This window comes from Pistacia vera, unplaced genomic scaffold (assembly GCF_008641045.1).
Source record: "Pistacia vera cultivar Batoury unplaced genomic scaffold, PisVer_v2 Contig491, whole genome shotgun sequence".
Taxonomy (NCBI): domain Eukaryota; kingdom Viridiplantae; phylum Streptophyta; class Magnoliopsida; order Sapindales; family Anacardiaceae; genus Pistacia; species Pistacia vera.
This window is the reverse complement of record NW_022196325.1, coordinates 355,648-374,411: the sequence shown is the minus strand read 5'-3', so window position 1 is coordinate 374,411 and position 18,764 is coordinate 355,648. Positions and strand designations below refer to the sequence as shown.

General features: G+C 33.0%; 1 protein-coding gene and 1 pseudogene across 5 annotated transcripts; one reads left to right on the top strand and one right to left on the bottom strand.

The window, feature by feature from the left end:
- The first annotated feature begins 1,831 nt into the window (after positions 1 to 1,831).
- LOC116105042 lies at positions 1,832 to 8,336 on the top strand (annotated as a pseudogene).
- Positions 8,337 to 11,144: 2,808 nt separating this feature from the next.
- Positions 11,145 to 16,047, bottom strand: LOC116105066 (THO complex subunit 7A-like). 5 transcript variants are annotated; one of them, XM_031391490.1, is made up of 5 exons: positions 15,965 to 16,030; positions 15,192 to 15,328; positions 13,982 to 14,601; positions 12,587 to 12,730; positions 11,145 to 11,514 (listed from the first exon to the last, which is right to left on the bottom strand). In XM_031391490.1, the coding sequence occupies exons 3-4, from the start codon at positions 14,573 to 14,575 to the stop codon at positions 12,602 to 12,604; spliced, it is 723 nt and encodes a 240-aa protein (XP_031247350.1). In that variant the 5' UTR covers positions 14,576 to 14,601; positions 15,192 to 15,328; positions 15,965 to 16,030; the 3' UTR covers positions 11,145 to 11,514; positions 12,587 to 12,601. The 5 variants fall into 5 exon arrangements, with proteins under 5 accessions (XP_031247350.1, XP_031247352.1, XP_031247348.1 ...); XM_031391492.1 differs by lacking the exon at positions 15,192 to 15,328 and adding an exon at positions 15,823 to 15,863 and having other exon boundaries at positions 12,592 to 12,730; positions 15,965 to 16,029; XM_031391488.1 differs by lacking the exon at positions 15,192 to 15,328 and adding an exon at positions 15,823 to 15,863 and having other exon boundaries at positions 15,965 to 16,028.
- Positions 16,048 to 18,764: the final 2,717 nt, after the last annotated feature.

The following is an 18,764-nucleotide window of genomic DNA, read 5'->3' as shown; positions in this document are numbered from 1 at the left end:
GATAACATATAAATTGCTCTCACCCTTTGAAAATTCCTTGATATACAAAAAACTTGGGCTTTTCGAACAATACATCTTGTGGGGGAATTTTCAACCTAGCCCAAGTTGAAAAAGCCCAATGAGAAAATCGATAATACGCGGGCCCTAGAATATATAAACAAGAATTAAAAATGAATCAAGTACTGAAAATAGGCCTATGATAAGTTAATTATAATCTAAGTTTGACCACATGACGAAAATGGACCAGACCGAAAGTTCGGGTTGCTTAAGGCCCAAACCAGAGAAGTCTACCCAGATGGCAGGAGACCCAAAACCCGTCAATACAAAGAAGACGCCTGGCATGACACGTGGCATAGGGGGGTGGATAATGTCTCTTACTTACCTTGTCAACTTGCCTTTCACTTCACTACTTTAGCTTCCACTGCTTACAAAGTAGGAGATTAACACATTCCTTTCTAGGCAGCACAATGCCACCAAACAACCCAAGAAACCCTCCACATGATCAAGAGATTGAGGCTATATGTATAAATCCCCCAAAGAGCGTCGGCTAAGACTTTGTTCTAAGAATCATTCAATTTCTCTCCATTTTTTCCTTATATAACTTGGGCATTGAAGAGACAACGCCAAAAAGAACCAGTTGATAATAGCTAATCTTCTATTGATAGACTTCTAAGGTAGCAAGTTTGCCCAGGTCATTTTGTCGCACAAACAACACTGAAATAACTCTACACCATTCTTATATAAGTTACCTACTTTCAACTAAAGTCTAAAACTAACAAGGGTGTAAAACAAAAACTTGAAGAACAAAAACAGAACTGTGCTTACCTTGATGAATTTTATGGCCTTCTTTATGGCTGTTAGATTTCCTTTATTTGCTTTATCATATGTAACATGATTTTCTTAATTTCCCTATTTTATTTTCCTTATGTTAAAGGAGTGTAATTTTTAGTAGGAATTGTTTCTCTATAATAATTAGTTTTCCTATGGTTTTTAGTCTTGGTAATTAGATGAATAAAAGTTTTGCTAGCCTAAAGTAGTCATTCTATTGTTTTATTCTCTCATTATTATCAACAATGTTGTTAGTTTATTTTCAAGAATACTTTATTGATTAAAAAAAAAAATTAATCATATTCTCCATCATGACATTAAGATTTTGAAAGACTATAGTGAGAGATTGTTTGGCAGCATAGAGTTTAGAATTTGAGTTTAGGGTTGTATAAAATAATTTCTCTTAGAAATAAAAATAAAAATAAAGAAAGAATCACGCAAATGATGCCTAAAATCTTGAAGGTAATTAATAAAATATTTAATTAAGTAGATCACTTATACAAATAACTATATATTATACACATGTTTCATGTTAATACTTGCTGTAACATCTCTTTATTATTAACACATTCCATAAGGAAAGGGATTTGATATATATATATATATGCCAGGAGATTGGAGCAAATAGATTGCAAAATCTTTAAGAAAACCGATGGTAATGACATGAGACAATTCATAAATAATATATACAATTGATGAAAATTCGATCTATAGAGTCTGTTTAGCGACCAAATAAAAAATAAATTTTATGGTCAAGGCCTTTACAATAATTGATGAAGTTAACTGATAAGTCGTGCAACAATAAATAAAACTCTTAGTCAGTAGACGTATTGTTGGTCAAGAAAAATTATTGAAACAATTAATAAATTAATTATAGGATATTATTGAATATCATTTCTTGTAACTTTTCCTCACCGGAACTTGTTAGTTCTGGCTCTATAAATTTGCAAGATAGAATACAAAGAGTAAGCAGCCATTGAAGTAGCTGGAGCTAAAGAGAAAAATGGCTGGAAATGTGGAGTTTGATGATGATGATATAAAGCATGGCCATAACACAAACCAAATCCAAACTTTTGCTACGCCAAAGTACCATATTGTATTAATTACACTTCTATTTTAGTTCTGGCTAGTTTGTTTTTATGTGGGTTTAATTGATTGTTGAATTTTTTTTTTTTTTTTGGCTTCAAATATTAATTCGCAGGTCAGAGCAAGTGTCGATTGTGGAGGACAAAGAGAAGAAGCAATATCCCTCTACATGGAATAAGTTGTTGGGGTTGGAAGAGGTTGTCTCTTTTAACGTATGTACGTTAATATGATTTTTCATGCAGTTCAATTTTGCTAAGGCAACTCTAATTATTAAGAACTAAATAACAATTTGATGTGGCTCAACAATTTAGTGGCGGCCTCAGAAATATTTTAAGAGAAGACATAATTCATTTAATATATAAATGCTGTAAAAAATTAATTATCTATATAAAATCTAAACAATAGAAACGCTAACAAGAATTTCATATAAAGTGATATCAATTATTACTTTTCATCGACAATTCTTCAAATTTATTTTTTATAGAATCAATTGAGATGCCACTTAATTTACTCTAAGGAGATTACAATTAAAAAAGAAATAAAATTTAATGATGAATTCTCTAAAGTTTATTGAATACATTCTATGTAGAATTAGAAAACTTAGAGAAAAATTATTATAAAAATACCCTCATATAAGATTTTAATATGCGAAGAAAGGGTAAAAATTTGTAGAAGCACAAGAAAATCAATAGAAATTAAGTTATTATTTATCTCGTTATTGTTAAAACTTCATGATCATCACCACCAGGTGTGGAGAGCATCACTTGCAGAACTCATAGGAACAGCGGTGCTGGTTTTTTCCCTTGACGGAATCGTCATTTCCTCCATTCAAACTAAAACAAACACACCAAATCTCATAATAGCATAATAGCTCTAATGGCCGCAATAATAGTATCAATTCTCCTTATCGCCACCTTTCCCATATCCGGGGGTCACATCAATCCAATAATCTCCTTCTCAGCCGCGCTCACCGGCGTCTGTTCCATCACGCGCGCTGCCGTATACATTTTCATGTAATGCATTGGCGGCATTCTGGGCGCCCTAGCTCTAGAAGCCGTTGTAAACAGAACCATTGAAGACACATTTTCACTTGGTGGCTGCATTGTGAGTGTTGTTACAAAAGGAGAAAATGGAGTATCGATTGTGGTTGGGTTGGGGATAAGCGAGGCCCCTTGGCTTGAGATGTTTTGCTCATTTGTGTTTCTTTTTTCCACAATCTGGATGGCGTTTGATCATTGACAAGCCAGAGCTCTGGGGCATGTTCTTGTGTTGATTATCGTGGGAATAGTGTTGGGGCTGCTTGTGTTTGTTTCAACAACTCCTACGGCTCAGAAGGGTTAAACAATCCAAAGAAAAAAGAAAAAAGACGAGGTTAGGGTTTCATTGATACTGCACAATGTAATTGAATACAAAAAGAATAATTTGACCTAAATACAAAGAGACTATATATAGGCTAGACAAAGGAAACTGAAAAGACTACTCTACCCTTAATAAACAATAAAACAAAATAACCCTGTATTTCTTAAAATCTCCCCTCAAACTAACGATGCGGTGGCTACAAGCATCAAGAGTTTGCCAACTAGAAAACAAAAAGGGGAAATAGAATGCGGTAAAGAAATCTGCAATCTACAAAGAAGAAGAAACAAAGGGCAAGGTAATGGTGCTATGCTTGAGATGATGACGAGTAAGGTGACAATCGATCTCAATATGCTTAGTTCATTCATGAAAAACCGAGTTGTGAGCAATCTGAATAAAACTCTGGTTGTCACAATACATAAGAGTGAGATGAGAAAGAGAAACTCTCATATCTACAAGTAACCAACGTAACCAAACAATCTCCTTGGTAGTAGATGTCATAGCACGATATTCTGCTTCGGTTGAAGATTGAGAAACAATAGATTGTTTCTTGCTCTTCCAATAAATAAGATAATAACCCAAAAAGATACAGAAACCAGTAACAGACTTGCGATCTATGGGATCACTGCCATGATCAGCATCAGAGTATGCACGCAGCTCCAAGGAAGAGGTGGATGGAAGTAAAAGACTCTGAAAGATTGTACCCCGAAGATACCACAAAATATGAAGAACATCTGCCCAATGAACTATAGTAGGAGAAACAACAAACTGACTAAAAATATGAACAACATATGCAATATCTGGACGAGTAATAGTGAGATATACCAAGCTCCCAACAATAGTACGATATAAAGTAGGATCTGAAAAAGGGAAACCATTAGAAGAATAATACTTTGCGTTAACCTCAATCGGAGTATCTACAGTCTTATTATCAGTATGCGTAGCCCGCTCAAGAATATCTGCAACATATTTCGATTGAGAAAGAAGATAACCTCTAGGTGAATAGGCTACCTCAATACCCAAGAAATATCGTAGAGAACCCAAATCCTTCATTTCAAACTGTCTAGCTAACTCTGTCTTCAAAACTGAAATACCATCAATATTATCACCCATAATAATCATGTCATCAATATATAAACACAAAATGATACGACCTGCATCAATGCACTTAACAAAAAGAGCAGAATCATGACTACTAGAAGCAAATCCAAGGGAAGAGATCACAACAGAAAATTTCTCAAACCAAGCACAAGATGCTTGTTTAAGACCATATAACATTTTCTTGAGCTTGCAAACATACCCAGAATCATGTGAAACATTAGGAGGGGGCTCCATATAAACTTCTTTTTGAAGATCTCCATTCAAGAAGGCCTTTTTAACATCAAGTTGAAAGATATGCCACTAACGAACCAAAGCTACTACAATAAGAGTACGAATAGTAGTCATTTTTGCAACAAGAGCAAATGTCTTCTCATAATCCATACCATACTATTAAAAGTACCCTTTTGCAACCAACCTAGCTTTGTACCGCTCAATAGATCCATCAGAATGAGTCTTGATCTTATACACCCAACAACAACCAACAACACTCTTACCAGGAGGTAGAGGAATCAAATCCCAAGTAGTCTTATGCAAAGCAGAAAGTTCCTCATCCATAGCTTGCTGCCAAAGAGGATCAAGAATTGTCTCTTTATAGGAAGAGGGCTAAGAGAGACAATGAATAGAAGCTAAAAAGGAAGTAAAAGATGAAGAATAACAAGAATAAGCAAAATCTGGTAACTTTGTGGACTTACGAATGCATAAAGATTGACGTAGAGGTGGATCCACAATCTCAGACGGAGCTTGAGGGAGTTTCGGGTGTGCCAGAGAGTAAAGTGTCAGTACCTGCAGAATGATCAGTATGAATTGGTTGAGTATAATGTAAAGGTAACGGGGTAAGAACATGAGAAATGGGTATTTGAAGTACTAGGAACCTGAGATGACAAACTATCAAAATCCTCAGAAAAAGGATCTATACGAATAAGATCAGATCTAGTCAAGGTATGAGTAGTGGATGGAATAGAAAAGAAAGGTATATGCTCAAGAAAAACAACATGATGAGACACATAAAGTTTCTGAGTTATTGGATCAAAACAACGATACCCCTTTTTACCTTCACCATAACCAAGAAAGACACAAATAGCAGATCGAGAGGACAACTTGCTGCGTTCTACATGAGGACGAAGAACAAAACAAGTACAACCAAAAACTTTAAAGGAAGAATAATCAGGGGCATACCCATACAACTTTTCGAAAGGAGAAAAACCTGAAATATGAGAAGATGGAATTGTATTAATCAAACCTACAGCAGTAAGAACAGCTTCACCCCAAAACACACTAGGAACAGAGGAAGACAATAAGAGAGAACGAGCAGTTTCAACAATGTGCCTATGTTTTCTTTCAGCCACACCATTTTGCTCAGGAGTATCTGTACACGAGGTTTGGTGAACAGTTCCATCTAATGCAAGCAACTCACAAAATTTATTAGAAGCGTATTCCCTACCCAAATCACACCTAAAACATTTGATAATAGCAGAATGTTAAGTTTTGACAAGAGCTCGAAAGGCTCTATATATCTCAAAGAATTCAGAACGATGTTTCATTAAATAAACCTAACAATAACGAGTATGATCATCGATAAAAGAAACATAATAGCGAGACCCTTCTTTTTTGGCAATAGGAGAAGGGCCCCATACATCAGAATGAATCAAATCAAATGGAGAAGAAGAAACAGAAATACTTCGATTAAAAGGTAAAGCTGAAATTTTTGACAATTTACATCCACTACAATAAAAAATATCACAAGTTTGCAAATTTCCTAAAGCCCCTGTGGATACCGAAAATCTCAAACGAGAAGACGAAACATGATCTAAACGATAATGCCATAATCTAAACGATAATGCCATAAATAAAAACTACAAGAAGAAGGACTCAAACGAAAACAAGACAAATCAACACTAGTAGCAGCAGCAGCATCAACACTAGTAGCAGCAGCAGCATCAACACTAGTAGTAGCAGCAACTTGCACTTTTAACTCATCCAAAATACATAGTCCCCCCTTCCTACGGCCTATCCCAATCAGCTTCCGAGACTGCAGATCCTGCACATAACAAGAAGAAGAGGAAAAGGTGACTAAATTACCAAAATCACATGACTGACCAACAGAAGCAAGATTTAATGTAAGTTTCGGAATATGATAAACAATAGAGAGAGACAAGTGAGGTGTGACAACAGAACCAACACCTGCTAAAGGCATAGGAGTGCCATCAGCAGTCATGACAGGAATAGAAGATGAAAGAGACACAGAAGCAAAAGATGAAGAATCTGGAGACAGATGATGTGAAGCGCCAGAATCCAAGACCCATACAGAATTTGTCATACCTGAAGAACTATGAGGAAACTGACCTACAGAAGAAGAAGTAAACATAGCTTGTGGCTGTAAGAAGAGAAACTTTTGAAATTGCTTGGCTAGAGTACTAGGATCGGTGAAAGGACCTAATGAAACTATTGTTGCGGTATTAGACTTTAGTGGTTTGTAACCCTGATATGGTCTATGAGCATTAGATTATGACTGGTTGCCAGGCTTCCAAGCCTGAGATTGCTGCTACGATTGATTCTACTGTCTCAACCTAAGATACTGAGCCTTCCAATGACCTTTTTGCTTATAGAAACTGCACTCGTCGAAGGCAGCCCTTGTGTAAGGCTTATTTTGATTATTAAAGAGTGGCTTAGAAGGTACTGCTAACACAGAAGGATTAGAAGTATAAAGAATTCCCTTTTTAGAATAAGACTTAAGACGTATTTCTTCAGCCAATAACTCACTGACAACTAAGTCAATAGAAGGAAGTGGAGAACAATGCAAAATTGAACCTCTAATTCCTTCAAAATCACTGCAAAGTACCGTTAAAAACTGTACCAACCGTTACTACTCTCTATGAGCAATATAGGCACCACATGCCTTTAATTCTGCAGATTCTGTAAGAGCCAATTGATCGATCCCAAAGATCTGTCATAGCAAAATAAAACTCCTGAATACTCATATTCTTCTGCTGAAGAGCTTGTATGTCATTCTCCAATTGATACTGCCTTGCAAAATTTGATTGAGTAAATAATCTTTGTAGATGATCCCAAACCTCCTTTGTTGTCTCATACTCCGCCAACTGTGTACCTATGGAATGCTCAACATAATTGTTAATCCAAGTAATAATTTTTGCATTGTTTGCTTCCCAAGCATCTATCAAAGCAGCATAACTCTCATCAGTATTCCTAGGTTTCACAGAAGTTCCACTAACATATCCCCACATCTTTTTACCCTTGAGAAAATTTCTCATCACATAACTCCAATACGAATAATTATTTCCATCTAACCTCACACTCACAAACTGAAGCGAATCATCTCTTTCAGTAGCCATAATCAAAAAAATAAAGAAAACCATAATGCAAAAGAAAGGAAAACGAAATACCAGACTACAGAAACTAAACAAATACCCTCTCGAAATTGTACGATCACTCCAAAAAAAAAAAAAAAAATTGGGACTCCACCTAGAACTCCGATAGGGGCATGCTGCCGCCTTTATACCCCTAGCCAACTCACCACAAAGTTGGATCCGCATAAGCTGTGTTTAAGATTAAGCCTCGTCCCATGAAACTTGGCTTTGATACCATGTTAAACAATCTAAAGAAATAAGAAAAAAGAGGAGACTAGGGTTTCATTGATACTGCATAATGCAATCGAATACAAAAAGAATAATTTAACCTAAATACAAAGAGACTATATATAGGCTAAACAAAAGAAACTGAAAAGACTATTCTACCCGTAATAAACAATAAAACAAAATAACCCTATACTTCTTAACAATTCCGGTGCAGGGCTCAATCCTGCAAGGTGTTTTGGTCCGACAATTGTGAGAGAGGGGCATCTGTGGGATGGCCACTGGGTCCTCTGGGTGGGTCCTGCTATTGCTTGCATGGCATTTGCGTTGTATACTAAGATTATACCACGCCAGCATTTCCACACCTACGCATAAATAAATGCATGTAAGAGTAATATTATACATCTCAAGAAATTTCTTAAAATTCATCTTATTTGGCATTGCTATATCGTTCACAAAATCACCATTTCATTTAGGATGAGAATTTTAAGATAATTTTTGGGATGTATAGTGTAATAAAACGTACACGTTTTTAGTATACTGGTGGTGGGTGCTATTAATTCATTTGTTGTTATTTTTGGAGGTCTACTGTATGTGTTTCCATTATTTGGAAAATGTTAGTCTTAGCTTATTAGGATTGAGAAACAAAGTATACGTGATTATTTTATTTATCTTAGGTGACGTTCGGTAACTTATAAGATAATTATATATTGTTGACAACTTAATGATACTAAATTAATAAGACTAGAGAAAATTTTATAATATATTTGTTTGTAATTTTTTTAACATCTTATTATAAAGAAAATTTTATGATATGTTTGTTTGTAAATTTTTAATATCTAATTATAATATTAAGTATTTGTTTTTACAAATTTTAAATATCTGAAAACAAGTATTTTTACATAAATATCCTTGTTAATATCAAAACTTTGCAAATATTTTATTTAATTTTTTTTAATTGTTTGTATCCTCTATGTAAATTGAAAAGGTTGATAGAGATTAAGGTTTCAAGGGGTATGATTGAAATTTAAAAATTACAGTAGGGATATTTTTGGAGAAGTCATTTAAAACAAGCAAGTAAGTCTTTAGTCTTTAGTTAAAAGCCAAAAAATTTAGTTTTTTCCGTTAAGAATATGACTTATTCTCGATCTTAAGTGATCAAACCAAATAACCTTTAAATATCTTAATGTAAAAGATACACTATTTCTGGTTTTCAGAAGTGAAAAAAAAAAAAAAAACAGGCCCTTATGAAGTGTTGTTTGAGAGAAATTTGTAGTTGTCTAAAATAAGATAGTTGAATTTATTTCCCTTTAATCGCAAAAAAGTACAAGACTATGAATCAATGGAGTATTTGTGAAAAATAGAGACGATGACAGTTATTGATGCTCTTAATGTAGGATTTCTCTCGTGTCCTCACCTCATAGGGCCATTGGTTATGGGCATTAACTTTGCTTCATACTCTTAAGGACTATGAAACATTTTAATTGTAGTGCCTCCTGTCCTTCTTAGGGAGGTGGGTTTTATCTAATTAAATAGTTGACTGTTGTGCGTATGATTTAGAATTGAGTAATGCTACAGTCACCAAAGTAGTGCACCGAATGACGTGATAAAATCTTAATCATTGATTAATTTTAATTTAAAATTAATCAATGGTCAAGATTTTATCACGTCATTCGGTGCACTACCTTTGATGACTGTATCCTTTCCGTTTAGAATTAAAGGACCTTCGATGATTGTACCCTTTCCGTTTAGAATTAAAGGATCATTAGACTAGTGCCATTTTTGTTGTTTAGGTGTATGGCATAGATTAAAAAGCCATTAGATTTCGGCCACATACTATGCTAGCTCTTTTGGCATGGAATGTGCTACAAAAGCCCACCAATCTTACTTTGTAACAAGCATCACTTGAGTTTCATATCTCTCATTTTAACCCATCTTTCTTTTCTTTTGCTAACTCAACCTTCTACTGCGTTATATTATACCTCAAAATTTTGATTATTCCAATAATCTCATAAAAGTAACTTTTTCTATTTTTCACAAATAATTCATACAGTATTAGTGAGAAAACAACGTTAAATTTGAGTTGACTCTTGAGTATCAATCAATATAAATTTGTATTTTTCTTTTAGTTCCTCCTATATGAATATAATAAATAAATAAGTAAATACATTATACATGTATATATACTATAATATATTGGCAACTAGTTAGTCATAATTTAATTTTGGAATTTCATTTGGGTTCAATTTCTTAGATGACCTTATTTTAAGAATCAAACCAAGAAACAAGCCATCTCTAATTGTTTTAATTGCTTTGAAAAATATTTCGGACAATCTTACCACTCTCCTTCAATTCACTTTTTTCTTTCCTTTCCTTTTCTTATCATGTCTTCTTCTCACACACCAAAAATTACTTTCACATTCAATCAGCTTTATTCAAATATTTGAAGCACATCATTGAGAGGTGAATCGGATTCTCAAGCTCATTCTCTTTGATTTTTTGAATTATTTGTAAATGCATCAGTTTGTATTGATTTTGATATAATTCCAAAATTATTTATCACCTTTCTTTTAAGTATTACTAACTAGTGACCACTTCTTTGTTGAGAGATTGCTGATAATTGAGTAAAATATTTAAGATATGTTAGCAATATTCATAGGGGAAGTTAACAATAATTTCCAAATTACATGGGATGTCTTTAAAATTGCATTAAAGATTAGGTGAGATCGACAAAATTAATCCTAATTTTTAACCAAAGTTATTGATTGTTTGAGAGCAAGGTAGTACTTTCATTTTGATTTAACAGAAAAAAAAAAAAAAATTAATCTTACTAAAAAATAGTTGGGTCTTGTTGATATTTTGGTTATATAACATTAATCAAAACTATTGTGACTACGGTTTAATTACAAATGATATGGTAACATTTGCAAAATAGCAATGAGTATTTTGGATTCTTGATAATAAAACATTTTTTTATTAAATAACGTCATAAATACATCTAAGAAAAGTTTCAAATATTTTTTTACCAAAAGTTTGTAAAATTGCAAACTGGATATAACATGTCAACAAATTGAGTTATTGTAAGTTATAACCCAACATCAGAAATTGAGTCTCATTTCTTTCCTTAATTTACTCAAGAAAATCATGAGTGCTAATGCAACCATTCATTAACATAGCTCGGTAAATCCAACTAAAAACAACCTATTTTTCCTTTACAATTTACATGCTCACACCAGGTTTGAGACGTAACAAGTGATTCCTGCATAATCATATCCAGAATTGACTATCTACTTAAGGAAGAGGTGACTACTAAGTACTAATGCTTCTATCGTCAGAATTCCACTGGTAGACAGAAGAAATCTCCAAAATTATCTCATCAAGAAGCTTTAAGCTAATTATTCAATTTCTGTTTACAGCAAAGTTTCTTAAATCTAGTTCCAGCTAAGGGAAATGTCAATTCAGGAAGAATGGACCATTCGAGCATTACCTCATTCTCATCCAATAATCCCCGTGTTTATCAAGGTCTTCAGTTTAAGTCAGTACTAGTACAATCCTGCAAGGCAAAAAACTTCTTCATATTACACTTCTCCTGTCAGAAAATACAACAGCACAATTTACGCACTTGGGAACACCTAAAGAGTGAACACAAATCACACTTGAGAAGGAAAATGTAATTCTGCTGAAACCCAGTTCTGGCAACACAAGACAAGGAAAATGAATTTGCTTTCAATAAAATCAAAGTAAAGAATGCCACCCTCATGTACTCAAGTCAATCTTTTAGTAAGACCTAGTTTTGTACATGGTGAATGATCATGTAACAGGATTCAATCCTTTATTAAACCCTCTAATAACATTTGAGGTACTTTATGTAGAACACAACTCGCAATTCATTGGTCCAAAACCCAGTACAGGAGTCTGTAAATCCTTCAGAGGATATATCTAATCAATAAGTTTCTAAGTATAGTGAACATTCATCAAAACTCAAATAAATAAACAAATCCTCTGTTCCTGAGTCTCAAGAAAGGACCAGTACATTCAGTTATTCTCAATTAGCATGTTTTCAGAAAACAACAACTGAGTTCAACTTATTTTAATAAATATTTCCAATCCAACAAATATCTTTTATAAGCAGGCAAGAAAATATCACCCCCAATTTTAGAAAACTTCCTCATTTGAGAGTTATGATCCACACTCGTGTGCCTAATGGGGAAAAGGAAGAAAAACGAATAACATCACAGATTCAGTTGAACATTCACCAAGATGAGGGTGGCATTTAAATCTCATTAAAATGTCTTTTACATAAGGAGATTTCTAAAGTTTCAAGAAGAAAAAACTAATTTTTGATTCAATTTGCCTAAAAAATTAATAAGAACATTCCGACCATTAAGTTTTGCATTCAATGCAGTATACAAAAATAAACTTCAGCTGCATCCATGTTTATCTTGCTAATAAGTTACAAACTCTTTTTCTCAATTCCAAAAACTTGGTATCTAAGTATGGAAGAACTGATGTTAGACTGTCATATTCCGAAATCTTTATAATATTTCACAACATTAGACAAAATTCTAAAGACCAAAATAAACCTGCACTTTAAAAAAATTAAAAAGTTTCAACAGATTGACAACCTTACAACTGATAAACTAGTCAATGGCCATCGCTTCTGAGCCCCCAAAAGCGTCCTCTAACCCACTCTTCTGCTCTTCAGCCATTCTCATCTCCTCTATCAAGTTCTTCTGTTCTTCCACTATGGTATTCTGCAACTCATCCACCTGCAGAAAAGTTTAAAAAATGCAAGTAAAAATTGTGAGCACCAATTATACAGGTCAACCTATCATATCAACCAGGTCGGCAACTGAAGATCCAGCATACTATAACTTCAGTCATGTTGATACAAACACGGGGTGAATGCTTATTACTTAGAAGAAATGCAACAAAAAGGGATGTAAAACTTCAATCCCATTTATTTTTTTATTTTTCCTATCTGGATTAAAAACAAAAAGAAATTTTATAAAGAATAGCAAGATGAAGAGTTAAAAATTAAGGTGAACTAGCAGTGCACCAAACCTGAAAAAATGTCTAAAGAAATAAGAACCAAGATTTAAATAGAAATCAATTAAAAGCTGCCCTATACAGATAGAAATTAGTGAAGAAAAATGGAAATCTTGAAGTTCACCAGAAACCGAAGCTCATAAAAATACCTAAAAACAAACTATATTTCAAATATTTGTTTAATTTCCAGAATGAATTTCAAGATCCTCCTATTTGTTTCCAACCAAATAACCCAAATGGTTACCATCAGAATACAAATCAAAGATACAATAGATTTTTCCTTCTTCCTCCAGAAGCACATATCTTTCAATATGAAATGAAACACAAGAGACATGAATCACCCATTCAAAAAAACTAATGTAAAAGATTTAATGAAGAAAAACATGATCAACTTTCATCTTCATTTTATAATATAACAGACAAATGAAAAAGAAAACAAACATTAGCTTTCCTTTTTGAAGTCAATCATAAGTGTAGATCCTTCCATAAGCGATGGTGAATGCAAGAACTTTTACTATGCTAGGTAATTTAGGGTGGAGATACAGTAAACAACAAATTTACAGAGAAAGAATACACAGGAAGAAATGGGAGAAGAAAGAAGAAATGGGAGAGGTTGAGAGGAGAAAACTTAGGGAGGACAAAACTCAACATCTCACTATCAACTCATACTCAAGGCTTACTTTCAAAACAGAATAAAGTGACACATATAGTCGCCAACATATGAAACCCTAATGCCACAACAAAGGACAATAAAATAACCCTTCAGTAAAATAAGTGCAACCACAAAAGAAAATAGAAATAAACATTAGGGGAAATAGGAAAATAACCCTAAACATGACAATCATCAAGGAGGTCTGAAGTATGGAATGAAAAGAGTGAGACCAAGAAAGAGATAAAAAAATATAATTTAAAAAATAATGTAGTAGAGAAATATGTAAGATACAAATTCATATCTGAAATAAAGCACATACCACTTGCAATAAAAGAGCAAACTGTTTCTTGCGAAGCTCCAGCAACCTGGAACCTGCTGTATTCTCTGCCTCTAATGCTGCAATCTCTTTCTCCAGGTCTGTAATTATCTTCTGTGTCTCTGATCTTGGTTGCTGCAAAGCAATCAATTTCCTAATTGCTTCGCACTCCTCCTTGTGCTGTCTTTCAATCTTACTCTCTTCAAGTTGCTTCTTCAGATCTTCTATGTCAGCCTGCGCCTGTGATATCTGCCTATTTATCTCTTCTTTCAATTCATTGAAGTTCTCTTTTTCTCTTATGTTTGCATCAATAACAGCTTTGCTTTTGAGAAGAGGAATCTCAAAAGTGGACAACTCCTGTAAGAAAGTTTTGGAAAGTTTTGCACTGTCATTAAAGTTATCTTCATCCTTCTCAATCTCAAGAACAAATGAGGTGAACTTCTTCTGAAGTTTCTTCAATGGGGGTTCACCCCTTGTGGTGGTTGTGCGGGTCAGAAGTCTGTGCTTTATGATTATGTCATCCTCGTGTGGACCAAAAGCATAGTTCACTGGCACTGCTTCTCCCCTGCCAGTAGTCTTCCTTCCTTTTGCTAACATCTAAGCTGGTTATTGTTGTTTTAATCCTGCAAAATATATGCACAGCAAATTTTCATATGTCACACATCTAAAATAGCTGGCTATATAAGCAAGTGATTATCCTTGACCAACAGAATCCATATCGATTAATCAACAAACTTTGCATTGGAATTCCAAGTGGCTCTAGAATATTCAAATGGCTTATCTAGCAGCAGAACAAAGTCAACATAACAATTATTCAAACACTCTTTCCTATTATCAGAAGTTAAATATTTGAATGTTTTTCCTTTCAATAATTCAGTAATGCACTGGACTGATTGTTCAACTTTAAAACGGTTCATTCATAAAAGATTCCATCATATTAGATAAAACAAGTAATATATACACAAAACAGAAAAATAAAGTTCACACATAATAAACCTCATTTAGGCCAAGGATAAAATCATGTCAAACATAAAAAATGAAGATGGCAATTATTCAGTTCGACAGATCTCGCTCCCTCTGGTAGTTTTGATGCATTTGATAACAGTTCAAATCACCAGCAACAATATTAAATCATTTTTCAAGGTAGAGAAAAAAATTAATGGATTCTCAAATCTTAATTAATTATATTTCACAAGTCAAAATCTACACTTACTAGTCTTTCTTCACCGAAAATTTCATGTCAATCAGAGTCACTCATCAGCAACAACTTAATTACCAACACCTTATAGTTCGTGATACAATTCCCGAGGATTTAGCCGCCATTTGGATGAAACCCACAAATAGCAAAAACTTCAAAACCAATATAGCTACATTAAGATACTAAGCACTACCTCACACTCTGCTTTCCCAAGAACATGAGAAATAAATAAATAAATAAAAAGATTCGAACTTTATAATTCATGCACTTGTTATTGCTTTTGCTAAAGGTGAAAGCTCAATCATTTCCACACTTCAGCTTCTTTACTTTACCCACGTTCAACAAATAAAAAAAAAAAAAAAAAAATTATTACCTAAATTGACAATTAACCCTCCATATACACAATGAAGCATGAAAGCATCAAATAAGAACAATAAGACTTCAAAATAGCTTGAAGATGAACTAGAACTTGATGAAAGCTGAAGCTCTAACACTGATTATTCAAATTTGACCTCAAATTGAAGCATAGAGTTCAAGCCATGAACAAATTTTAGATAATTACAGCCAAACCCTAACCTAAATGTTGTTCATTCCGCACAAATCTGAACCAAAAAATTGGAAGCTAAGAAATGAAACGGAAACAGACCTTAAAATAGTAGAGAAGAACAGACCTACAAAATTCGAAGCCTAATCAGGCGAAAATAATGACATTAATAAATAAACAAAAATAAGGGAAAAAATAAAGAAATAATAAAAGAAGAAACAGAACGAAAGCAAAGTAAATATACCCAATTGGTGATTCGTAAAGAATTGAGTGAGCGGAGAGAAAGAGCGCTTTGCTGTGTGGGTTTAACTCTTTTTTATTTCATTTGCCTCTTTATTTTAGTATTGAAACGTCGTTAATAGTTTTAGGGTGCCCTTGTCAGTTTCTCAAACTTGTGGGTGTTAATGATCAAAAACTTGGGGCTGTAAAATTTTTGGAGCCCTAAAAGTAATTTGGAGCCAAATGGTTTTGGAAAATAGTAAAACCCCCACTAGGTTGAGAGAATTTAGGCTCCGTTTGGTTCATATTTTTGCGTTTTTGGGAAAATTTTTTGAAAAAAGTTAAAAAAAAGTTGAATTGGGCGGGTATTATGATGTAGGATTTACAAATTAATAAAATACCCTCTATGTTTGTTTATTTACAAAACACCCCTATAATAAAACATTAAAAGTTAACAAAAATACCCCTAACCCACCCTCAAATACGGACAGCAGGCCACCACTGTTGGAGGGTGGCCGGAGTCGCCATATCGGTGCATGACCGGCTGGATCTTGCTTGTCGTGCACCGTTATTGCCTTTTCCGGCCAGATCCATGATGGATCTAGCCGACAAAGGCCAGATCTACGGCTAGATCTAAGCTCTAAAATTAAACTGACCTATTTGTTTATAATTTTTTTGAGCTTATAAGTTGAGCTTATAAGCTAAAAAAAATAAGTTGGGGGGAGGTACTTTTTTTTTTTTTTGGCTTATAAGCACTTTGCTTATAAGCTAGTTTGACCAAGTATATTACCACATTATCCTTATTTAATTTTACAATTCCATAGTATGCACTTGTTTAATGTAGTACATTTTTTAGTAATTTTATAATAAAATGTACTTATAAGCCACATTTTACCAAACATGTCAATTATTTATCAGTCACTTATAAGTACTTTAACCAAACACGTAATTGTTTAAAATTTCAAATGCTTAAAATTTTAAATGCTTATAAGTTAATTTTAGCTTATAAGTAATTGTTACTTATAAGCTAATTTTCATAAGCTTAGACAAACGTCCCCTTAATATTGTTCCTTTGCAGCAAGTCTTTCACATTAATTTTCTTTGCAGCTCATGTTCCTTGTGTTATGCTAAGTCAGATGATTAAAGGGCCATCTTTCATCTTCTTCATTTTCAGTAATGCAAGTTCTAATTCTTTTTCTCTTTTTCAATTCCTTTTCTCTATAAGTAATGTTATATTTACTCACAATCTTACTAATCATCTTACAATCCTGAAAAATATAACGATATAGTATAGATACTATATATATAATACCTATACTATGTCATTATATTTATCAAAATAGTAAAATAGTTAATAAAATTGTGAGTAAGCATAGTTTTGTTGTTTCTCTATACTTTTTATGCGCTCTTTGCAATTGCCTTTGGTTTGCTTATTTCAAATGTGGGGCCAAAGCATGAGTCAGACACAGAACGGGGCAAGGTTCCCCGAAAAAAATCGAGGACGGGAACCAGGAAATTCCCCGCCACAGGCCCACACATCCATTAAATTAATTACAAATTAAATTAGTTTTGAAATTTTTGGGGGGGGGGGGGGGGGGGGGAATTTTTTATGAATTGATAGACAAGATGTATTTTATCACCCTAATAAAAAAGAAATTATATATTTTGACATCTACAATTTTTTATTATTATTATTATTATTTTTTTGCTTTAGTGATATATGAAGCAAAACTTATAAATGGGTTCTTTAATTATAAGATCAATTAATTGTGAAATAACATTACATAATTTTAGGTAAATTAAGGGTGAAAATATGTCAAATTAAAATTTTAAAATAAACTTTTATGAAGTTGTATAAAGTTGTTGAGTTTTGAGGACATTAAATATTTACTTTTTAAATTTACTTATTTAGTGTTTACTGTGGGAGATTAAATGAAATGAATTATTAGGGAATTTTAACACATTTTTAATTAGAAAATTTTCTATGAAAATATCTCAACTCTATAATTATTATATAATAAAATAAAATCCGAAATGACCATCCAAACCTTGGATATAGAATTTAAATATACATTTTTGTTTTTGAAAAAAGGGTTTATAAAAAATCCTTATGAAAATGTATTTGATAATATTAGTTGAAATGTTTATAAACACTAATGTAAAAACAACTAAAAGAATATATAAAAAAATTCGCTTTTCAATATCAATTGTTAATCAATATGGATAAACAAAATTCATATTTCTAAAAATAGATAATATATCGAGAAAGTAGTATAGCCAGATATAAGATAACTGATAATTTATTATCACATTAAAAGATGTGTGTGTGTGTTTGTATAAGCTATGTGATTGAATTTTCTCTTATTATTATTTATTAGTGATAATTAATTCTTGCATGCATGTTTTTCTTTGATAATATGTTTGCCGCATAGAAGCATCATAATTATCCATTCATAAAAAAATTAAAAAAAAAAAAAGAATTTCAAATTGTTAAATAGTTGAGGGGCCTAATTCCCACTACGTGGGCTATATCCTTTGGGCTTAAGATCCAACCTACCGTAAAGAAAGCCCATCTCTTGACGAGGTCTCTAGATTTATCAAATATGCAAATATTATCGAAGACTTAATTAAGAAAATGTTGTGTAAAGGAATATAATCAAAAATATTCTTTAGGGGGATGACTTAAATTACATAATTTACAAATAAATTAGAAACCCAAATTTTAATCTTATCCTGATGACAACATTCAATGGTTAAACTGAGGTTAATGTTACCCAATATAAGTCAATATCAATGTTTTAATAATGAGTAATACTACACATACA

Coding starts and splice junctions, on each gene's coding strand:
- LOC116105066 (XM_031391489.1), bottom strand. CDS start 14,575: ATGTTAGCAAAAGGAAGGAAGACTACTGGCAGGGGAGAAGCAGTGCCA. Junction 12,731..13,981: donor TTGCTCTTTTATTGCAAGTG/GTATGTGCTTTA, acceptor ACTTTTCTGCAG/GTGGATGAGTTGCAGAATAC.